At 52.8% G+C, this 23,531-nt stretch overlaps 1 protein-coding gene across 3 annotated transcripts in view; it reads right to left on the bottom strand.

The window, feature by feature from the left end:
- Positions 1-19,019, bottom strand: part of RHOBTB2 (Rho related BTB domain containing 2) — a 29,218-nt gene extending 10,199 nt beyond the window's left edge. For 2 of the 3 annotated variants that reach the window (XM_013061816.2, XM_013061817.2), the window contains exons 1-7: positions 18,892-19,019; positions 12,855-12,941; positions 5,131-5,332; positions 4,336-4,439; positions 3,638-3,823; positions 1,989-3,007; positions 1,573-1,691 (exon numbers count right to left, since the gene is read on the bottom strand). In XM_013061816.2, the coding sequence (XP_012917270.1) occupies positions 1,573-1,691; positions 1,989-3,007; positions 3,638-3,823; positions 4,336-4,439; positions 5,131-5,332; positions 12,855-12,937 (1,713 nt within the window). In that variant the 5' untranslated portion in view covers positions 12,938-12,941; positions 18,892-19,019. Of the gene's footprint in view, positions 1-1,572; positions 1,692-1,988; positions 3,008-3,637; positions 3,824-4,335; positions 4,440-5,130; positions 5,333-9,349; positions 10,058-12,854; positions 12,942-18,891 lie in introns of those variants that run through there. The other variant, XM_004763270.2, reaches the window with a different exon arrangement.
- Between the last annotated feature and the right edge of the window lie 4,512 nt (positions 19,020-23,531).

The raw sequence follows: 23,531 nt of genomic DNA, 5'->3' as shown, positions 1-23,531 counted from the left end.
AGGCTGCTTCTATGGTACCGAGAAGTGCCTAGGGCAGGCTGGTCCCTCTGGCTCCAGAGAGCGCCTCGTCTCACACTCACAGAAGGCAAATCCACTCATGCTTTCAGGATCAGAGACCAGCTCATAGCTCAACTCTCCACTGAGCCTTCCGGAAGGACTTTATTCCCAGAAATCTTAAGAAACTGTTATTCTAAGGGCGCCTGGGTGACTCAGTGGGTTAAGCCTCTGCTTAGGCTCAGGTCATGATCTCAGGGTCCCGGGATCGAGTCCTGCATGGGGTGGTGGAGGGTCTCTGCTCAGCAGGAAGCCTACTTCCCCCTCTCTGCCTGCCTACTTGTGATCTCTCTCTGTCAAATAAATAAAAATCTAAAAAAAAAGAAACAAGAAACTGCTATTCTACGTCACAGGATGCTGTCTTGTGCTGTTTGTCCTCCCATCTTTCCCTCAAGTGTTTGTTGAGCTCCTACTAAGGGACTAGCACACAGTGGGGCTGAGGAGAGGTGGGGAGAAGAGAAATCCCAGACCAGGTGAGGAAACAGCGTGCGGACCCTCAGAACCTCAGGGAGTTGCACAAAGTTGGACCTTGGGAACTGTGAGGCTGACTGTGGACAACCAACAGTACAGGAGTTCAAGGAAAAGAGACAAAACAAGGACCTCAGCCTGAGCCACCCTGCTCAGCCACGAGAGGGGAAAGGACAGAACAGAGTGAAAGAGTATTTCTAAGAATGCACTGACATGCCCCTTCCAGCTCCTAGTTTCCAGTCTCAGTGCCTGAAACAGTGACAGAATAGTCGTGTTGGAGCAGCGCTGATTAGAGGGAAAGGTGAATGAAGCATCTTTTTTTTTAATTGTCTTCTGCTGCTTTGACATCTGGGGCCACGCTGACCCCATGAGGGGCTGCCCCTCCCAGGGTTAGCCGATCTTAGCATTAGGAAAGGGGGCAGTCAGCATGCCTTTCCCGTGCAAACAAACCAAACCCAGTCTACACCCCAGCCATCTTCTTTATCAGGCTCCCTCTCTCCGCCACTCTCCCCTGCCCTAGTCACCCCAAGGCCAGGTACCAGACCATTTGGGATAGCCCCAAAGCCTGCTGAAATTATTGAGACTAGCCAGTCCTAAGCCTGCTCACCCTGCCTCACTCATTCCTTCACATAGAAAATGCAGTGACAACTCCTGTTCGCTGTTCCCTTTGTTCCCTCTGCCTCCAGACTTACCCTGGTGCTTCCCTGTTTGGTCCCCTAGGCCTGAGAGTACAAAAATCTCTCTGCCCAATGGCAATTTTCTTCTGATCTGTGGGCTTCACCGTACCTAAGTAATAGTAAGACCTACATTTAAAACTAAGTGATGGATTCATCCTTCCTCATAAAGTGGGAACACGAAGCCATGTGTAGAAGTTGTGTGTGAGGTGAGATATGAGACAATGTATCAAAAGTGCTTTCTACACCATGAAGTGAAGATGTCACTATGATCCCCCTGTCTTGAAATATCGTAAGATCCTTGGCTATGGGACCTAGCTCATAAACTAGCGTGAAGATCTCTTTCTCCTTCCCACCTGTTTCCCTCCTAGCTTACCTCCCTGGTGGAACTCTCCACGAATGGTCCCCCAAACATGGCGGCCATCCAGTCACAGCTGGAAATCAACAGGGGCTTATGGGCGCTGATGGTGCCATCGTCCAGGATGAAGGTCACATCTGTCAGGGAGAAGAGGCATCCTGTGAGGATGTGGTGAAAGAATGAGGGAGAACCCATCCCAAAGACCAACTGTCCCGAGACAGCCCACTTCCTTCTGAAGCCGCTCATGGAGAGTGCAATATGACCACGCTCCCAGGCTTGGGGACGAGGCTTTAGGAGCAGGGCCACCGTATCTCAAGGACATCAGCAGCTGAGATGACTCAGAATGCTGAGGGGACCGACCTGGACTCTTCCGAAGGCTAATGGGAAGGAAGGCCCCTGCCCTCTGGCAGTCGCTTCCTGAGCACAGTCCATACCTGAAAAGGTGCCTTTTGCCAAGCACTCCTTCACCCGGTTGGTCCGGCGGACATGGAAGGCCTTAGTGATCTCTTGGTTCATGAAGGCCTCGTTGTTGAGAATGTTGGCCACCATCATGCGCAGATCAAAGACCTCAAGCAGTTCGGCAATGTGGGCGATGTGCATGAGGTCGCGCTCATTTTCGTCCAGCTCCCCGGTGTACAGGTACTTCAGGACAGCCCGGAAGGGCCCCGGCTGGATGGAGTTATCCATCTTTACCACCACCATCAGCCGGGACTTGTAGGTCAGAGGATCTTCTGCCATTTCCTCCTGGATGCTCACAAAAGCTCGGCTCCAGGAAGATAGTACCCGGCCCCTCCCAGGCAGATAACCTGTTCCATTGCCACGTAAGATCCCATCGCTGGTAGAGGCACGGAGCCCAGCAGGCCCCGAGCCCCCACCCTCCTCCACGCTCTCGCATACGTCAAAGCTGGCAGCCCGCAGCAGGAAGTCCCGGCCATGGTGGTGGTGGTGATGGTGGTGGTGGTGATCGGGGTGACCCCGGTGGTCCTCTGGGCGGGGGCCCCCGGGGCCCGAGGGGCCCCCCAGCTCCCCCTCACTCAGGTCCATGAGAAATAAGTCGTAGAACTTGGAGGAGGAGGTGGAGAGGTAGATCTTGTGGGCAAAGATGCGCACCCGCTCCTGCAGCACCAGTATGACATCCGCGCACAGCGGGTCCTCCAGGAGGTGGGCGGGGCACTCCTCGCTGCTGGAGGGGGGGTCGGGCACCACGATGATGGGGGGAGGCGGCTTGGGAGGCAAGAAGGGCGCCTGCAGCAGAGGCCGCTGCACGTTGCGGAGGTGGGATTTCCAGAACTGCAGGTGGCGGCGGGAGATGAGCGCGGCGCGGATGGCATTGTCAAAGACGTCCTTGATGCCAAACTGGGCCACCACACTGGTCTCATAGTAGGGGATGCCCAGCTCCTTGGCCACCTCCCGACCCTTCTCTGGGGGAAGGATCTCATTGGGCTTGATGGGCCTGGCAGGTTCAAGAAGGAAAACCAAACATGTTGCGGGGGAACTGGAGAAGAGGGGAGAGGCAGGGAGAGGCAGCTCTCCAGAGCCTGCCTGTTCTTCAGGGGATGGCTCAGGATCTGTCTCTGTCTGATTCCTGCCCTTTCTCCTCTGTTTAGTCAAATCTTACCAGTCCTTTAGGGCCCACTTCCAACCCCTCCTCTTGCAGGAAGACTTCCGTACTTATGCCAGCCACCTGCCCTCCCCAGTTCAAAGCAGTGGCAGCACCACCTCCCTCTCTGGCAATTAGCATGCAGTGTTCCACGCTGGTTTTTAACACAGCCATACATGGAGTTCATCTTCCAGCATGTTCATAAGCCCCTTTCATGCAAAGACTACCACCTTTTCTCCTTCCCTCCCATGGTGCTCAGCCCAGGATTGCCCACAAAGGGTACAACAGATGCATGAATGCACGGATGGATGAGTGAATAAATGAATGAGTGGACACTCTTTGGGCCCCCACATGGCTTGCTTCAAATCAAGGGTGAGATGTGAGGCCGAGCAGACTCCGTCAGGGCTGAACAGGGAGCCATGGAGATGCACCCCCTCCCTCTGTCTTCCCCCTTCCCCTTCCCTTAGCAATGGCACCCCCTACCTAGCCAAGGGTCGCCTGGCCCTATTGACAGCCTCCAGGTCCGCATAGCGCAGGTCCAGCTGGCACCCCACCAAGATGACAGGTGCTCGGGGGCAGAAGTGCTTGATTTCTGGGTACCACATGGTCTTGACATGGTGGAGGGAATTGGGGTTGGCAATGGAGAAGCACAGAACCACCACATCGGATCTGGGGGTAGGAGAGTGGGGTTACAGGCAGGGAAAGCTGATGGTCAGCTGCCTGCCCTGGGATCAAGGGTGAACACACATACCCACCCCACCCTACACTACATTCCACATCGGTCATAGGCATCTGCTCACAGAATGTATACTAATAGGACCCCTAATTTACAGACCTCTAATTCAGCATTTTAGAGCTTTTGAAAACCCTCCTTTTGACCTCATGGCTATCTTACAGGCTAGAAATCACCACTTTACAATCCACGGCTGAGGAAAATCAATTCAGAACAGTTCCCCTAATTGTGCCTAGTCACAGAGCTGACAGGTAGCAAGGCTGAGAGTCCAACCAGGCCTCCTGACTCCAAAGCCGGCTCCTTCCACGGCCCCAGACTGCCTCCCCCGTGAGGTCTGCCGAGCTGCCTTCTCTGCTCTCCCTCCACCCAGCTGAAATTTCCCAGCCTTGCTCTTCCCTGGGAAAGCAGGGGAGACCCATCCGCCTGGCTCCCTGAAGGCATTACCCACCTCCCATAAGCAAAGCGACGGTCTTTGTGGTGGTCTCCAAAGGTGTCCCAGAGGCGGAGGGAGACGCTGACATCATCTACCACATCTCTGGAGCGTTCCAGCACCTGTGGGGTGTGGCAGGGAGGGAGAGGAGCGGGAATCAGGGGCGATGGTTCTAGGGGCCTCTGCATGTCAGCTCAGGGTAGCGCCGGCTTATCCCTGGGGGTCCCAGACAGCATGGGGGTGGAGGGACAGAGCTGGCTAGGGTCCGGGCAGCTCCCTCTGTGTGCGGTGCCCAGAACATCCCTGTCTGGGTGCCATCTCTGCAGATACAACAGCAGGAGTGGGCTCGAAGCTGGCCAGAAGCGAAGAGCCTCAGAGAGGGCAGACTGTGCTGGGGTGGAAGGGATCTCAGGGGGCCTGCCCTGTTCCCCACTTCACCTGCCTCTGGTTTTGGTACTGGCCAACAGCTTCTTTCTTCCTCTCTGCCCTCATCTCTCCAACACCTCCCCTTTACCGGGGGCTGTGATTGCACAAGATGCCCGCCCTAAGCCAAGCCTGGGTCTCAGGCACCATCTCAGCCATGCAAAACACAAATGGTTAAGGATACTTCCCCTGGGGTGGGCTTCCCTCAGTCCTCTCTCCTGGGGCTCCTTCCTCTTCAGCTGCCCCCACCCCATCCCCAGGGGCCTCTGTGAGTGAGCTCGTGAGCTCAGCACAGGCGGGCCGGCCGTGTTTGCACACACTGAGCTGTGGCTTGGGAAGAAGCCCAAACACACGGGGCGGACCCCCAGCCGAGCGGCCTTGCAGCCTTACCTCCTGGCACACCCGATACTGGTCGATGGCCCAAACCGTGGGCACATGGGTGGCGAGCAGCTGGTACTGGGTGAGGGTAGCATTGCAGGCCCGGGCACAGATGAGCCTGGTCTTGCCCACCGCGTTGTCTCCCACCACAACGCACTTGATGGTCTCTACGTTTGGCCTTTCATAATCCATGTCAGAATCCATTAATTGGGACCTGAGGGAGAGGAGCGTCGTGGTCAGGACAGCTCCGCTCACCAGCTCCCCGAGGGCCGGGGCCAGCGGCTCTCCTCAGCCAGCATCTGAGTGGAGAGGGGGCGAAGGGAGTGGGTAGCTTTCCGGGCGCTTGTTCTGCGGGGCCTGAGAAGCTGGGGGCCCATTCAGGCTGCAAGGAGTGGCTGCACCACGTGAACCGCTCGTGGGCCTTCTGTTGCCACCATCCTCCCACTGGACTTCTGGCTGGGGGAGGCCTGTGAGAGATCCCGAGGCAGAACCTGCCCAGGACTGTCCCCACTCTCCCAGGAAAAGGACAGCCCGCCTGGGAGGCTCACTCCTCACCCACACTCTCCTCCTCTGGGCAGCAGAACAACAAACAGCTGAGAGATGCAGAGTCCCGGCCAGGTCCCCACCCCTTCCCAGCATGCCGGAGGGCAGGGCTACTTTAAAATTTAATGGACTTGTCAGAGCTGGGGGGCAGCTCTCCTGCCCTCTACCTTTGCCTCCCTCCCTTCCTGGTGGTGGATTTTTCAAGCTGTGGCTACCCTTCAATGCTAGTGTCTTCTCCCCACCCCCACCCCCAGCCTCCTTCAGGGAGATGCCAGGATTTTTCCTCCCAGTCCCTCTGGAGGCACCTGAGTAGCCCAGGGGCATCCCCTCCCCTCCTCGGAGCCAGTCATGCTGTCTGGAGGGCTCACTCAGGTGCAGGCCCAGTTGAGATGGCAGTAGAGATAAACAGGCCTGTGACTTATTCACTCCATGGTCAATGGGCCTTCCTGCCCCTACTCAGGCATGCCCTCTAACCATCCTGCACCCCAGGGAGAGTGAGATACTCCCCCCTTCAGAACTTCCCATTCCTAGGGACGAGGATTCTCAGGCTGAAACCCCCAGACTCCTGGCATTCCTGGAAGGCTGCTCACTCAGTCGACTGCATGGGTAATGGGGCTGCTGGGGGAAGCAGAGGGTCAGAAGCTGGCGCCTGAATTTCTGAGCAAATGCTTGCCTCAGTTTCCCTGTGCTGAGCAGAGAGGGAATGCCCTGTCCATCCAGAGGGGGATAGCTCAAATGAACAGAGAGTCCTTCTGTAGTTGAAATGTCATGTCAGTGTTTAAAAAGCTGTCACCAGGAAGGGACCCTCAGCTGGAGAGCCAAGGGACTTTCGGGAGCAGTCCCCCAGTGGCATCTGAAAGGGTTGGGGTAGCGCAAGGCAGACAGTGGTAGGGAACTTGGTTTCACCTAGGTCATGGGCCTGCTCCTGCTCTCACTCCCTGTGAGCATTAAGTCAGCGGGGGTCTGGAGCGGCTCTGAGGACCCCTTCCTGGGCCCAGGAAGGCTGAGCTCCTAAGGGTGCTGGAGGCGCCCCCACTGCTGAGCCATCCAGCCAGAGAGCCAGGGCCACCAGCAGTGCTGAGCAGCTCCGTTCCTGCCGGGCTGTAACTGGATGCCAGCATGCAGGAATGCAGAACTGAAATGCCCAAGTAACATGGCAACTGGGATTTGCCGAGTAGGTACATCTTAGCAACCTAAGCAAAAAGTGCAGCAAGGACTTTTCAATGAGACAAGCACCTCCTCCTTTTTGGAATTTTGCAGGATCTGAACTCCAAACAACAAGGGGTCTCCTTGCAGCTCCTCCCTGGTCTCCAGAGCAATTGTCTGCAGGATTCCTCCGGTCTCCTCTACCTTCCTCACCCTCCCTGGTGGGGCAGATCCTAACCACCATCTTGCCTCCTCCCTGCTCTCTCCTGAGCTGAGGACCAGGAACCCCACTTCGAAGGCTCCTGGTCTCGAGTCAGGCAACTGGGAAGAAATCACCTGGGCTATAGTCTCCTATATGTGCTGAAGAACAAAACAGACTCCCCACTACGAATATGGAGAGCTGGAGGAGAAAGACTATACCCACTGGCCAGTAGAACTTCCTTCTCAAATTCAGATTCGAATGGCCTGTGAGTGTGGAAGCAGAAGGGGCAATGAGGAGACGGAGGAGGAGGGGCGTCAGTTTGTAAATCCAGGAGCATGTGTACCGTGAAGAGGATGCCAGAACACTAGTAGATCAATGCTGCTTCAAAATCAGAGAGTTTATGATTAAAATACCCCTGCACAGCTCATGCGCCTCTGTGTTGAAGGAGGAGAGAGCCAACCAACAAGTAGGAAGGTAACAAACACTGCCAGGGGTTTGGACAGCAGCCCTGCTGGGGGGTCCTCTGGCTGAGCAGCCCCTTCCCATCCACTCTTCAGCCCTCCACAGCCCTCCCCTGCTTGTCCTTGGACTTCCCTCTCTATTTTTATCATTCTCACCCACTCCACCCCTGTCCCAACCGCCTGACTTCAGATCTAGGAAATTTCAGATCTAGGAAAGGGCAAGTCAATTTGCTTCTCTGGGCATCAGTTTGCCCTTCTGGAAAATGGGTTTGAGGGCTTTGGAAGAAAGTTTCCCAAATCTTGGTAAATTTGTGCCAAGAGAGCCTGGGCAGAAAGGAGGTATTTGTCTTCTTATGTAATCTGGTATTATATAATGCTAGATTACATATCTATATATGTAATTCTATCTCTCTTTAAGATACAGCCTGGCCCAATTAAGCCAGCAGGCAAAACTCTTTAGTCGAAACAGGCCTGTCTTACACGAGGATCCTGGACTGGAGATAGCGTGCCAAAGCCAGCAGTAATATAATTTTTGCTCTAGAATATTGCTACTTTACTGTATCCTTGCTGATGTATGGTGATACAACCCACTCAATGAGCTTCTCAACTTCCCCTTCCCTTCTGGCACTCTCTCCTTCAATGACTCTAGACTTTTCCGCACAATTGCCTCATCCTCATTCGTTCTGAGCCTCTAGACAAACCTCCATACACTATGGCTTCCTGGCCATCCTGCCCCGGGAATCACAGTCTCCAATTCATTCCTCTCCCTCAGTGATCCCAGAGTCACATAGATGCTCCCTCCCCACCCTGTCCCACTGATCCCTGTCCCCCTGTCCACAATCAGCCTCGGGCCCACTGCTCTCCCAGCTCTGTGTACTCAGGCCAGGCCAAAAACCCAGGTGTGCTCAAATTAGCTACAACCCTCAATGGGTACCATTCCCACCCCCACACCCCTACACACACGCTTTGCAGAGCCCAGAAAAGCCCCCCTTTCCCTCCCACAGCTGATAGGAGGTTGTTCATCTGTGGCTGCCCTAGTCTGGTTGTCAAGGAAACGACAGAATCTCCCTGGGAGCCTGCTTTGTCTCCTAGCAACCAATATCCCACATCCTGCATCTCACAAAATGCAAAAGAGAGGAATATCCTCAAAATGAAGGTAAAAAAAATCGAGGAGGATGGAGAGGAAGGGGGAATCGGGAAGAGAAGACCAGAGAGGGTGGCTTTTCGCAGGGCTGGCTGACATTGTAATATTGGGGAAGGCGGAGAGATGAATCCCTCCTGCAGATCCAGTGGACCGCAAGGCTCAAAGGGATCTTGAATGATCAAAAGAACAAAAAATGCAAACCCAAACACACAAAAAGAACCTTCTCAACATCAACAAACAACACTAAGCATCTCTCCCATAGTTTGCCAGAACTCTGATGCACACACTGCAACGGAGTTGGGTTGAAAGAAATCTCTCCGGAACGGCAAGCAAAACATCCAAATTCCATTGGTTTTCAACAGAAACATTTCCACCACTCTGGACCTTTATTCCTGACACGCTGCTCTGCACACGCACACACACACACACACACGCACACACACACGAAATAAAAATAATTTTTTAAAAAATGAGGAAACAGGAGGGCCACGACATGTCAAGGCAATCAAGTCATCTTCCTTTCCCTAGAAAAACCCAGAAAAGGTTAGTCCCCCGCCCCTGAGACCCCAGCAGCCAAAGCTATAGCCAAGGGGAGAGGGGGTTGCAGGGGTGGTGGTGGCTGGAGAGGTCCTCAGAAGGGGCGCAGACAGGACCGGGGAGGGCACAGGAGGGCGAAGCGGCGCGTTTCCAGGCAGCTTGCAACCCGGCCATAATAGAAATTAATCATTTACTTACACCACTACATGTGACGGGGTAATTTCTAGTGTAAGGAACACATCTCTTCCTGCTAAGCACGCTCATTTTAGTGAAATGTCTGGGGTCACTCCGCGCGTGCAAGTTAGGTCGATGCCGGCGTCGCCGCCGCCGCCGCCGCCGCTGCTGCCGCCGCCGCTGCTACAGGCTCCGGGCCCGGGTCGCGCTAGATCAGAGACTCTGACAGAGCAGCCCAGGCCGGACGGCGGGCCGGGAGCGGCCGCGCGCGCGGCACTGCAGCCATTGCCTCTTCCGGATCAGCATCTCCCCGCGCCCCGGGCGCCCAAAGTCATGGAGGCACGCTGGAGTGGGCTGCGCGCGGCCGCCGACCTCGGGCGGCTGGGCCGCGCCGCCGCCGCGGGTCCTCTGGCTGCGGAGGTTGGAGGCGACGCGCAGTTGGGGAGGAGAGGGGCGAGGCCGCCGCCGCTACGCGCCCGGCCCGCTCCGAAGGCGCGGCCGCGAAGACGCCTAGCGCTGCAGTCCCGGGGACCGCTCGCGACCTCCCGTTTTCATTCACAAAAAAAGGAAAGGGAAAAAAAAATAAAAAAAGAAAGAAAGGGAGGAAGAACCGGGGGCAAAAATCTCACCCAGGCCGGCGGCCGGGACAGGCTCCGCCCACCGCGGAGCTCCGTTGGTGGAAAGGGGTCTGGGGGCGGGGAAGGGGCGGGGAAAGAAGAGGATTGGGCGACCGGCGGGCCCGGCCCCGGCCCCGCCCCACGGCGCCGCTCACTCCCTCCCGCCGGCCCTCCCTTCCCCGAGCCCGGAGGGACGAAGCTGGGAGGGTCTCGGCTCACCACCGCTGGTGGGTCTCCTCCTCTACCTGGCAAGGCGCAAGACCTCGCTGGACTCACACAGGTTTTCCCCCTTTCCTCCAGGAGGCTGAATAAGACCTCCGAGACGCATCTTAGCCCTGGAAGGGATGCGAGTTAGGGGAGGAGAACGTGACATATTTTCCTTCCCCCTTAAACCCAGGCCTCCACCCCTGGCCCCCCCGGGGAGAGGAACACAGCCTTTTCACACAGGCCCTCCTCTGGCTTGAGAGTTTTCCTGGCACCTGCGGGCCTTCCTTCCTTGATCACCAGCTCTTCAGCTACAACCTGTGTCAGGAGTTTTAGAGTGGGTCAGTCTGTCACCTGTACCTTCGCTCATCTAGGCCTTCTCCCCCTCCCTCCCTCTTCAGCAGTCTCTGTTTCCATCCCACACCCATCCTATTGCCACCTGGAGTTTAAAAGAAATGCCATGAAGACACTAGTCCTGGAGACGGAGTCTAAGACACTTTGGGGCTCCCTGTCTCGATTTATTCCCCTGTAAAACAAAGAGGTTATAAGGCACGACATCTGTAAATGAGCAGTCCTCAAAAGAAGTTTCCATGTTCAAGGCTACTTTGATTCTGATGATCTTGACTACCGGTAATTACAGTAGCCAGCTCAGTCTGGTTTTATCCATCTTGTCAATTACCTCTGGACAATTTTTTAAGCCCAGACTGACATGCATTCCACCTAACCCCCTCAAGCATGTGCTCTGAGAATGCAAATCCAGCTAATGCTAGTTTATGCAAAAATATAATTAGGAAGAGAAATGCATTGCCCCCCCCAAAGCCAAATAAAAATGAATTTTGTATTCTCTGAAGTATGCTTTCCATCTATGAATGCATGTAATTGGAAGTTGCCCATTAAGGTGCTCGTGATAAATGTGCTTTCTGGCCTGGTCTATGTTCAAGAAGTGCCTGATTAGTGGAGAATGCTTCCCCCACCTCCTTCTGAACCTGCCTAGAGCTGGAAAAGAGGTTAGGGATGACTGAGTGTGCTGCTTCACTCTTCTCGTTAGGAATCAGTCTCCATAAGAACAGAATGTATTGGTTTGAATACATGCATGGGGGAAAAAAAGCACAGGTGTGTCCTTCCCACATATTTGGTATTGAAGAGCCTCAGCCTATCCTCTGTGTGCCACAAGTCACTTCCCCAGAGAGAACCATAGCATGACATCTCTGCATGGGTGCCCCAGGAGGCCATAGCCTCTCCCACTGATACCCAGTTGCCCCCAGCCAGGTCCAGAGCCCTCGACTGTTGGCTTCAACTTTCACACAACCCAGCAGCGGGTATGGCACCAGGACAGCACAGAGCAGGAAAACAGAACTGCCCCAAATCATGGGGCTTCCAGGTCTACTTCTATGGAGTCTCTGGGAAAGAACCAGCTCAGCCTTTGAACCTCACTGCCCAACCAGGCTGCACTGTTGGGGTTCAAAGTGTAAGTTTGGCAAAATGAAGTTGCACCCCCTGCTCACATTGGGTAAACTGTCTCAAGCAGAGAGAGCCAGGTGCTCCGCTGGGGGACAACACCTTAATTCCCAGCGCCACTTTTGGCACACAATCCTTTTGCAGCTTTTCTTCAAACCAGAGTTCTTCCTGATCACATCACCTCTCAGGCATTCCCAGTCAGAGCCTCTCTTCCCTCAGAAAAGCCATCTCATGATTCCTCCTTCCCAGTGTGATGTAAACCCCTTGAACCTCTTCCCACAAGGCACGCCTACCAATGATGCCCATATCCACTCTCGTCAAGGACATCATGAGCTGCCACTTTCCTGAAGACTGTGAGCAGGAGGCCTCCTCTGGGGAGAAAACTCTCCAACCCGGTCCTCAAGAGAGCACCTATATGGCAGGTTCGCACAGCCAGCACCACAAGCCCCCCTCTCCCTGATCTCGAAGGCTCCTGCCCAGAGCCACTCAAGCTATGCGGACCTCTCTCAGTGTGTCCTCCTCCTGCCTGCGCGTTCCATTTGTTTCACACATGGTTCCAGTTTATCTCCTCTTGGCAGGTTCCTAATCTCTCTTTTCTCTACCCTCGACCAAGCCCACCCCACAGGTCTTCCGACACAAAACCCTGCACCTCTCCCCTAGGAGAGCAGCATGTGGTCTGGGACACGTGGCATTGCCACGCTGTGCCTGGTACCAGCTGAGAGCAGAAGCAGAGGTATCTCAAAATGCAGAGCTCTTTCAGGGTGAAAGAGCCAAATCTGGAAAGTCTAGAATCTCTCAGCCTCCAGGTCTAGGACACAAGGGGCACCACTAGGTCTTCATAAGAGACAGAACCCTTCTGGGCCTTTCCTCAAACAGTTCTGTCAGAACATTGCTCTTTCCACCCCTTCACCTGGGGTGAAGAAAATGCTTACTCCTCCTTCAAGTCTCAGCCTAGATGTCACTTCTTCCAGGAAACCCACCAGGAATACCCCATACAAAGTTGGCAAGGTTCCCTGCCCTTCTTTTGTGCACCCCTAATAATACCAATCACCCTGCTCTGTCACTGGGTCTCTCTCTTCTTCAAAGTCCTAAGAACTGTTTAGGGAAGGGACCATGCTTAGTTGACTTTCCTTCTTCCTGGTCTGGCAACCAGTACTCAACAGGAGCTCAATAAACGCTTGATGGATGATTGAATGTTTGGGTGGAGATCTTGAGGAGGAGGGAGTTGACATCACCCAGGGGCTACTCACATGCTGTCCAGAGAGGTCTTCCACAGGCTGTACCGGCCTTGTCTTTGGCTTGCCATGGCTCTATGTTCCCTCCAGGTTTCCATGAGGCTGGACAGAAGTGAATGGGGCAGGGCAGGGGAAGACAGTGAGAGAAGGAGTGAACACACTGTGAGTTACCCAAAGATATGCCACCAGCTCAGTCAGCCCAAACTGAGGGTCTACTCAGGGCAAGAGCATGGCTCCTGCTGCCCAGGCCCACAGGGCTGAAATGCTCAGCCTGGAGGCCAAGACAGAGTCCATCTTAGAAAGTCAAGGGGCTCCTTAAGGGTAAACAACCATGCTGCAGGCATTTGCACCTTTCTGAACTTGGTAATTTGAAAAGAGCAGTCATTGTTCCATCAGGAGGCCTGGATTCTGTCCTCACCAAGGTGGGTGACAGTGGGCAATTCTCTCTCCTCTCTGGGCCTGTTTTCTCCTGTACAAGGGTGGGGTCCAGCTTATCCAGCACGGATATCTACTCTGGGTTTCTAGCATGGAAGGCTTATATTTTATTGGTCATCCTTTTCACTGAAGATGCTCCTGATCCAAACTAGACCCAGCAGAAGATGAGGGATGGCCACCAAGGCTGAGGATGGAAGAAGGAAGTATCTGGGGGCAGAGTGGGAAGGGACTAGAAACATAGGAAAAGTCAGAGATCCTTAAAAGGTTAATCACAGCTTCCTTAAAAGGTTAATCACAGTCTTGGGACAAGTTCAACCAAGGAAAATTCTAGAACTTCAGGAGAGAGAGGGAATGATGAAGGAAGGGCTTGAAGAGGCCTGGTGGATTCCTCCGGAATCAGTTCATACTAGGTAGTGAAAGGGTAATGGAGGGGCATCTCTGTGACAAGCTTCCAGGGACAGGGGACAATGAGGCCGAAGAAAGCTAAGGCAAGAGCAGCCCCACACCGCCCCCCCCCCCAGTCCAGTGGGCAGGGATGTGGACAAGAAGAGCCCCAAGAGCCCAAAGTAAAAAGAAACCAAAACAGAGGAGCAGCCATTGCAGTAATTGGCACCAACCTCAGTTCTAGTCTCTCCTCCACTAGGAACTGGCTGTGTGACTTCGGGCAAGGAACCTAATCTTTCTGGTCCTCCATTGGGATAATAACACGACTTGCCTGAAGACAGTGGGTGACTAGATGATCTTCTCATGACTGCTTCCTGGGCCGAGATCAGAGACGGTGTGATCCCTCTCACTCTTCCTTCTTTTCTGCCTTTCTCCCCCTCGTGGACTTATGCCCACTGGGTCAAGGGGGACCCATCTCCCATCTGTGCCCCGGCCACCTGGGCTGCCTATGGCGAGCAGTCAGCACAGAGGGTGCGGAGTTCTGACAGTCTGACCTACCAGGGTTGGAAAACCCCATGCCCACCTTGGCCCTGGCGCCTCATGAGTAAATGAACAAGCCAGTGAGACAGTGAAAGGAGAGCAAACGAGAATTCTGCCTGGATCTTCAAAGCCCAGCCGGCCCCCTTGCAGCCCTCCTACACCACACTGCGGGGGCTGGCCGGGTGGCTCAAAGCAGAAGCTGAAGACGCCACTCCTGGTCTGGCCTGGCCAGGCTCTCGCCAGCCCCGGCTCTCGCCCGTCCCTGCTGGCAGAGATCTGAGCATGCAGATCCCTCTGCCCAATCACCCAAGCCCCACCACCACCCTGGCCCTGCCTCCCCGGGAGCCACAGTGAGCTGGGGCCTCCATGCAGAGGCCCTGCGGCCTCTCTTCGCTCAGCGGAGATACCGAAGCGCTTTTTGGCTTGGATCTTTTAAGAGCTGCAGGTACCACCACCATTAATGCCACAGGGGAGATGCATGATCCCCCACCCTAAGTCTCCTGGGATGTTACTTCCCAGGACAGTACACTAGGAGCCGCCATGAGGAAGGCCTTCTGCAGAAAGAAGCTATACAGTATTATTTCGCTGGGCTTTGTAGACAGAAACATTATAAGCCGGGGGCAAAAATGCACCCCCTTGGCCAGTGCATCCAAGGCCCAAGATCCTTCACTTCAAGCAAGCTGCAGACCTTCTGAGAGAGGACAGGCTCGTTCCTGGAGCCCCGCAGAGCTGCAAGTGAGAAGCTCAGAGGAGGCTGATCACCCCAAAATAGACTTGTTTTTTTTCACAACTTTTTCATGAGGCCTTGGCATCTCTTGCAAGCACGGAAAAAAAATAGCCTGAACTGTTAACAAATAAAGATTATAAAAAGCCCCAACTGTTCCCCATGGCTTTCCATGTGGCTGCAGTGTTCTGGTGGGGGGGGGCAGGGAGGAGGCTGAGAGGGAGGCCTGGGGAGATGTGTGTCCAGGAGTCCCCAGTCCCCTTTCCTCTGACCCACTGTTCCCCTTTGGTAGCTGGTCCTGCTAGAGCTCATAGGGGTAATAATCCATGTTAGGGATGGGAAAGATTTTTGCTGACCCGCAGAGGTGGTCCACTGTTGAGTGTGTATTACTGTTTACTGCTTCCAGATAAAGGAATGCACGGCATGGGCATGGGACCGGGAATCTTAAAAACGGAGACTGGGACAGGGTTTGTTTAGTAAACATTTAGCGGCCTCAGTGTTCCTGTCAAGGTCAGCTTAGTCTGAACTTGGACCCTGCCTTCAGCATCGCCACCTGTCAGTAACCAGACACGAGTTTCGGGCTATAGCTGCTTTGGGCCCAGGTTAGAGGATTGTGTGGGGCTTCCCAGGAAGGGGCCTGGCCCTCACCTGCACTCCGGGCTCTCCTTGCAGGACTCTAGGCCAGACCCTGTAGAGCACCCCACACCCCTTTGCTCTAACCCTGGAGCCTTTTTGGTACTCGGACCTCCAACAACACGATAACGGAAGGGATGCAAAAGGCGCTGGAGCGCATTCTGGAACTGGGTTCCCATCCCCTCGGGGTTCTCAGGAAAATCAGGTGGTTGACCTGGATGATATCTAAGGAGCCTCGGGCCCTGACTTCTTAATAACCAGAAGAAGAGAGCTCCCCCAGCTCCCGAAGCTCCACGTCCTCCACAAAGTCTGGGACCATCCACAGACCTGCTCCATCCACCATGAAGGCCGCCTTTCTCTTCTCCTTCTTTCTTCCTTACCTCTCATTCTCCCTTTTCTTAGCCACTCCCCTTCCCCCGATTCTTCCCTCTCCTTTCCTCTACCTCCTGGGCAGAGAGATCTAGAAAAATATCGGCGCACGGCTATGGCTTGGTCCAAGGGAGGGGGGCAGCTGGCGGGCAGAACTTTCCTAGAGTGGTGAGGGACCAACAGGACAAGTCTGTGGACTTCTCTGGACCTGAAACTCCTCCCTTAGGCTCCTAACAGCGCCAGTCAGCCAGCTCCCTGGGGAGATTCAGCCCCTCTCAGGGTCAGGGCCCCCGGGTCTCAGGAGGTGAGGCCATTCCCAGATTACTGGACCCCCAGGGCAAGGCACAAAGTGAGGCAGACCGAGGGTAGAGGAGCTGGTCGCTCAGGGTTGGAAGCTTCTCACAGAACAGGTCGGTCCTTTAGCAAGCCAGCCTGCGGCACTGGTCCCCCGGCACAGTGGCTGGGTCAGCAGGGGGCTGTTACGCAGGCTCTTCGAAACTCAGTCTGGGCACCTCAATGCACACCTCCAGTTCACTGGGTGGTTTGAGGCTTAGCACGTGCTCGGAGAAGCTCACCCCTGTTCATCCCATCTTTCTCCCAACCCACCCTCTTCTTTCTCCTAGGTGACACTTGCTGAGCTGCCTGGGAGCATGAGCCCGTGGGTGCAATCCTGGGGCTGGAGGAACGCCCCCCGAAAGGAGAACATCCTTGCACCCTCTCCATAGCCCGAGAGGGAAGCCTGGGAGCGGCAGAGCGGTTTTGGCAGACCTTGGTTCACAGCTGTCCCAACCACTATCCTGTACAGGCAGAACTGGGACCGCGGGGCCACAGGCCTGAGAGGACTCAGAGCATGGACCACGCTCCGCCTCTCTGGGACCTGCATCCCCAGCAGCCTGGCTGGGCCAAAGGTGATCGCAACCAGTCCATGCGATCCCAGGCACATCGCTTACTCGCCCCGAGACCCTGGGGAAGAAATGAGGCTTGTTTGCTCAGTCATTCATTTCCCTTGTGTTTTGCATATCACAGACATGTGAAACTCCTACTAGTGCCCAACACTGTGCTAGAGATGACGGCAGTTCTTAAAATAGTGATGCCATCCCCATCATCCAGAAGCTTCAACCTCATCATCATAATCCTCATTTATCAGAAGCCTGTTAAATGTCTGGTATTGGGCTAATGTCCTGCTTCATTTACACTTCAGAACAACCCTCTGAAGAGGGGCTCTGACCCCTGCTGGGCAGGTGGGGAAACTTCAAGAAGCCACATGACTTGCTACTGTCACAAAGTGGGCTGGCCCGAGGCTCTCAGAAGAGATGGCACTGTCCCTGAGCCTCCTCCAACCTTGGGCCCCGATTTTAGAGCTTTAATGTATTGTTCTGAATTCATACAAAATGACTCTTTATCAGGGAAACCCGATGGTGGAGACTACAGCATGTGCCAAGTCACACGGGGAGTCTGTGGCTGTGTGGGCTCTAGGGCTGGGGCCCCTTCCCCAGTCTCGGTCTCTGTGGGCTTCAGTTTGCTCGTGAGTGAGACCAGTTGGTGCTGGTGATCCCTGCCGGTTTTGAAATTCTGACCATGTGAGGTTATCATGCGACATGGTTTCTGCCATCAGGGAGGGTCGCTATAGGGAGACAGATGGCAGAGAAGCAGGAATGGCTCATATCCCTCCCAGCCCCCACTAACCCTGCAAACCCGGCCCCAGAAGAAGTGGAGAATGTGGGAAAGTTTTCATGCCCCGAGGAATGGTCTTTGAACTCAGTTGATGGGAGATACACACACACACACACATGTGTGTGTGTGTGTGTGTATATATACATACATACACACACATATGTATATATATACACACACATATATGTATATGTATACGTGTGTGTGTGTGTACACACATCCTGTCTATGTCAGAGAAATGGACAGGTCTTAAGAGCTGGAAAAAAAGAAGTATGCCGTGGAAGTGGAGGCACAAGGAGGAGAGAGAATTAGAGCCCAGGGCAAAAGTCACCCAGAAATAGTGACAGCTAAAGCCTTATATCGGTCACTTCACAGGGTACCTCAGCTGGTCTGACTCCATGGGCAGGCCTGTGCCTTTCACCTTCACTACAACCCACAGCCACCCACCTCTCAGCATCTGCCCTTTGTCTGAGTGACCGAGCAGGACATCCTCGGGCCCCAAGAAGCCTCAGTGTCAGCTTTGTCCCTTCCAAAAGGAGGTGACAGCAGGCTGGCTGGGGGCTCTCTGCTGCCCTGAAAGGCATTTTTCTTCTGCTAGCCTGAGTTTTTGGCCAGGTGCGACTAGAAAGACGTGCCCAGTCGGGTGGGCGGGAGCAAGAGTGGGTGAGGATTAGAGTCAGGGATGCTGATCCATTTCTTTTGGAGAAACAGATCTTCCTGCTGCCAGGATCAGGTGGCTCCTGGAGTGGGGAGGGACATTGAGGGGCTGTGCAGGGTACCAGACTGAGGGTAAGGAGAAGCCAGGTGCAGGAAAACAGGCAGAGCCGAGCTATTTGCAGAACTGGCCGGGGCCACTGGGGCTGGAGAAGGGCAGAGGCAGAACTGGCATGGGGGCTGAGCTTGTCCCAGAAGCACAGGGTGCCACTGCACTCCACCCTGGTCCCTGGCCGCTGATTGGGTAGTATGAAAAGGGCTCTTAGAGGAGGGAACCCTGCTCCCCTTCCCTCCTGGTGAGATTCCAAGGAGAGAGTGGCATCCAGGCCTGCCCTGGCTCTTGGTCCCTGTAGATACTGACCCCTGATTCCTTAACGCTCCTTCCCCTGCCTTCACATCTCCCTCCTTCTCAGGAGATCACATTCTGAGAACTGCTCATTGTCCTGGGTTCTGGAAGCGACCAGTTCCTTGAGGACCGGTGGAGCAGCCAAAGCTGGAGCTCCTCATTTTTCCCCTAGGCACAGAGAAAGGGTCCCAGGGGGTGGTCTCAGGATGGCAGGGCCTGGGTCATAGACTTACCTGCAGTCTTCCCTCTGGGGCCCAGCTGGCCTGTCACTGCTCCCTGTCTGGAAGCAATGTCCTAGGCCAAGTCAGGGGGAGGGAATGTGTGAAGAACAATACACAGATTTAAGGGCCGGGATCACAAGCCTCGGCCTATGGGGAGCCATGTAAGGGTCATGGTTACTGTATCCAGGGGTGGGACTAGCAGGCCAGCCTCCTGGTCAGTTGCCTCCCCATCCAGGTCTGTGCAAAGCCCAGAGATAAGCCACTTGGGCCGAAGGCCCCACTCCCAGCTTTGGACAGGTGCGCATTCTTGGTATCTGGGCCCAGCCCCTGGCCCCCAGGGCCTTTTTTTTTTGGTCTGCCCTCAGGCTCTCATTCTGACTTCTGTCTTGGCCTCTCCCCCTCCCTGGTGACTCACATTGCTTTGGAATTTCACTCACTGGCTCTTTCTGACGCACATCCTGGGAGCCTGGCCTAGAGCCAGGGAACAGTGGGGTGGCTGCAGCCCCACCCGTGATTAATTTTGGCAACCTGAGCTGGAGGCTCCATAGAGGCAAGCAAGGCTGGAGAAGCGAGATGGGAGTTGGGGAGTGTTGCTGGGCAGGAAGCCTTTCTTTCTGCTTCTGCTCCTTTGCACTCAGGTAGGAAAATAAACAAGGGGAAAGCTATAAGCTTGTAGCAGTCAGACATTACCTGTCTGGCCAGCCAGGACACTCGAGAAGATTGAGCAACTGAGTTCAAAACCTAGCCTGGCCACTGTGCTCCTTGGAATCGATTTCTGGACCTCAGTTTACCCTTTTGTGAGTCTTAGAAGTTTGAGATCCCTCCGTGTGAACACCAAGAACAATGGCCTTGAACTCGGTTGATGTAGCCTCATATCTCTCACAATGGCTTGGACTCTGTTATCTCCCTATTTTGAGTATGATGTGAGGGGCTAGTGCGGGCTGGGGCTGAGGAGAGGGACAGGGGGAGTTGACCTGACAGTGCACCAGGCTGGGATGCGTTCTGCCCTCACCCCAACTTGTCCCCATCGGATGCCTCAGCAGAGAAGGGAGAGGATCCTCACGGCCTTCACAGCACTTAACTCCCTCGGGGCCCTTTGGGAGCCCTCAGCGGCCCCCTGCGTGCTATCCTCACTCCTCCAGAAGCAGCTTGCTTTTCCCATCTCTTCCCCAGACTGTTCTCCACCTCTCATCTTCCCCAGCTGCCCAGGGCTCAAGGATTCACAGTCCCAGCCCTGGCCCTTCCATCTCCTCTGCTAGGTAAAGGGCTCTGTGCCAGTCTGATCAGCTGACCCCTGGGAGCACTTGCACAGGGCAGGGCTGGGGGACACACCCTCAGTGTATTCAGGAAACAAAGCCCTCAGACCCATTGTCTAGCCCTGAAGAGTGACTGTGAAGAGTGACTGTGGTGAAAAGAACCACGGGCCAGTTTCAGGGGAGTTGGCCTCCCAGGGTGGAGATGTCCTCACTCCTCCCCCTCTGGAGCCTGGTGGATGCCCTACTTACTGCTAGGATAAATCTGGTCTGTAGGGGGCGCTAGAGAAGCATACGTTGGGCACTCCTCCCTTTCTCCCTCTTAGCCACACTGGAGAGACCATGATCATTTGGGAAGAGGCAGAGAAGTAAAGGGTATAGTCAAGGAGATGAATCTGTGCCTTGATACCCATACCAATGATTATAATCAGGGCTCTTTTTTTTCTTTCAAATTAAAAAAACACTGTTAATAAGGCAATACATCATGGCCAGGTAGGTTTAAGAGTTTGGAAACTTGAGTCAGATTGAGTTCAAAGCAAAAGAGTTCCACTTACAGGTTTTGGATATCCCACATATTTCCTTCTGTCGTCATTAATATTTGTAGGTGATATAATATATGGTCCACGAAAGTATTACACATATCCAAGTCATAAAACATTAATAATAAGGACCCAAACAACGGTGAACGCTTCACTGGACTTAAAAAGTGTGACACAAACAACACACAGCATGGCTGAAGCCACGCGTGTGGGACTCCTCTTTCCCATCTCTAACCTCTCGAATCAGGGACCCTAGTTGGCATCGGGCATTTGTCATTTCCCTGAATTTAAAGTATTTTCTATCATGTTATGTGGACCTCCCTAAATAATATACTGTTTAGGTTTGCTTGCTTTTAAGCTTCGAGAAATGACATTATACTGTATGCACATCGTCTTGCTAGACTTGTCTCTTCTCAGCTTTGTGCTACTAAGATTGGGCCACTGTGCTGTGTGTGGCTGGGAGGCCCTATCTGCAGAGCCGTGGGGTTCCCAGAGCCATAGTGGGTTATTCTGCCTGCCAGTCTTCGCTAGCGTGAAAACCGCCCCTTTGAATGTTCTCATGCTTGTCCAAGGACACATGTTCAAACATTTCTCACTGGGTAAACACCCAGAAATGGAATTGCTGGGTTACAGGGTAAGTGCCTGCTCCAATTTGACAAGATTGCACTGAAGGATTTTCTGAAGTGGCTGGAGCCCCCTGCCCCCTGCAGTGAAGGAGGGTTCCAGCTGCTCTTGATTCTAATCTCCACCCGGGTCTCTCTGCTGGTTGCCTCCTGGTATCTCAGCAGTAATGGACCGGGTTTCTCTAATGACTCACAGTGTTGAGCGGGTATCTTTCAGCATTTTGGTACATTTGTGTTTCTTCTTCTGTGAGGTGCCTGTTCATGTCCTTTGCCCATTTTCTGGACACCATCATTCTCTTATCATCAGCAATTTGTAAGAGTTACGTACTTATTCGGAAATGAATATTTTTCAATTATATGAAAATTATGATTATATGAAAATACGAATTATATTTCAATTATATGAAAAATATGATAGATATTAATATATATCTTAACACGTATTTTAATATATAATACATTAATACATATTTAATAGATAATACATTAATACATATATTAATACATGATACATATTTTAAGTATTAATGTATTTAATATGCAAAAAGCATTTCTAAATTTTCAGCTATGCCTGTGACAAATATTTTTCCAGGAGTGTGGCTTGTCCTATGACTTTCTTTATGGTGGCTTTTGATGAACGTATGTTCTTAATTATATTGCAGTAGAATTTACCCAGGTTTCTTTCATGGATAGTGTGTTCTGTATCTTAAGAAATCCTTCCTTAGCCTAAGGCGATAAATATAATTTTCTATATTTTTCTCAAACATCTTAAGCTTGCCTTCCTGTTTAGAACGTTCTCTGTAATTGATATTTATCAACTGATGTTTTGGCTAAGAAAAAAGTTCCAGTACTTTATTCTAAAAATTCTCTGGTTCAGGGGTGCCTGGGTGCCTCAGTGGGCTTGGGTCATGATTTCAGGGTCCTGGGATCGAGTCCCAAGTCGAGCTCTCTGCTCAGCAGGGAGCCTGCTTCCCCCTCTCTCTCGCCTGCCTCTGTGTACTTGTGATCTCTCTCTGTCGAATAAGTAAATAAAATCTTTAAAAAAATTCCTCTGGTTCTATAATTAACAAATGTTCATTAACAAATATTGATGATTGGGCGCCTGGGTGGCTCAGTGGGTTGAGCTGCTGCCTTTGGTTCAGGTCATGATCTCAGGGTCCTGGGATCGAGTCCTGCATCAGGCTCTCTGCTGAGCAGAGAGCCTGCTTCCCTCTCTCTCTCTGCCTGCCTCTCTGTCTACTTGTGATCTCTCTCTGTCAAATAAATAAATAAAATCTTTTAAAAAAATTGATGATTGCAGAAAAATAGGAAAAATTAAGAACCACTAAAATTTTTACCACCAATCAATGCAGATATCTAAAATACAGAATTGACATATATCATGTCATATAGCATTATCTTCTTTTTTATGTCTTTCTTCTCTGATTTTACAGGTTCATAGTAGAACATTTAGAAGTAGAAGATAAATTTTAAAAAGTGAGTGTGTGTTTCGCACTACTCTCAAATTGTTCTGTGTGCCTCCCGAACACCCAAACTGGTTACTCAGGAGCAGAGTTCTCCCCTAAAGATCACAGCCATCACGTGCCTGTAGAGATTCTCTAGGTGTATCCTTGGCCTGGAAAAGACTCATGTGCACCCCTGAAAAAGCATATCATGAGGGGGTCCTTAACAACCCGACAAAATTCCAAAAGGGCCCACTCAAATACCAGAAAAAAATTGTGAAATGAGTTACTTCACGCCTCTACCAAAAACCTTTTTTCTATAGGGCAGAAAATAAAAATATAGGTTAAGATTGCTCTGGCCAAAATGAAGTATTTCCCCTCACATTTTACTTCAGCTTTACTATGGTCAAATTATCAATCTGAGCATGTCAGCCCTTTAATAGAGAAACTATTTGAACTCTGTTTCACTGGGTTGCTATAAACATAGTCTACATGTTGGTACACACATGTCTACATGGTTGTCTATGTGCCCAGTCACGGATGAGGCAGGGAGAGATAAACAATTGAGCTAAGCATGGTACTCACTAACTCTTTCTTTTTTTTTTCTTTTTTTGTTTAACATGTTTTTTTTTTTTTTTTTAAGATTTTATTTATTTATTTGACAAAGAGAGAGCACAAGTAGGCAGAGCAGCAGGCAGAGGGAGAGGGAGAAGCACGCTCTCCACTGAGCAGGGAGCCTGATGTGGGGCTCGATCGCAGGACCCCAGGATCATGACCTGAGCTGAAGGCAGATGC

This window comes from Mustela putorius, unplaced genomic scaffold (assembly GCF_011764305.1).
Source record: "Mustela putorius furo isolate JIRA1106 unplaced genomic scaffold, ASM1176430v1.1 tig00003937_pilon_pilon_pilon, whole genome shotgun sequence".
NCBI lineage: Eukaryota > Metazoa > Chordata > Mammalia > Carnivora > Mustelidae > Mustela > Mustela putorius.
The sequence above is the reverse complement of the archived record's forward strand: the minus strand, read 5'-3'. Positions and strand labels throughout refer to the sequence as shown.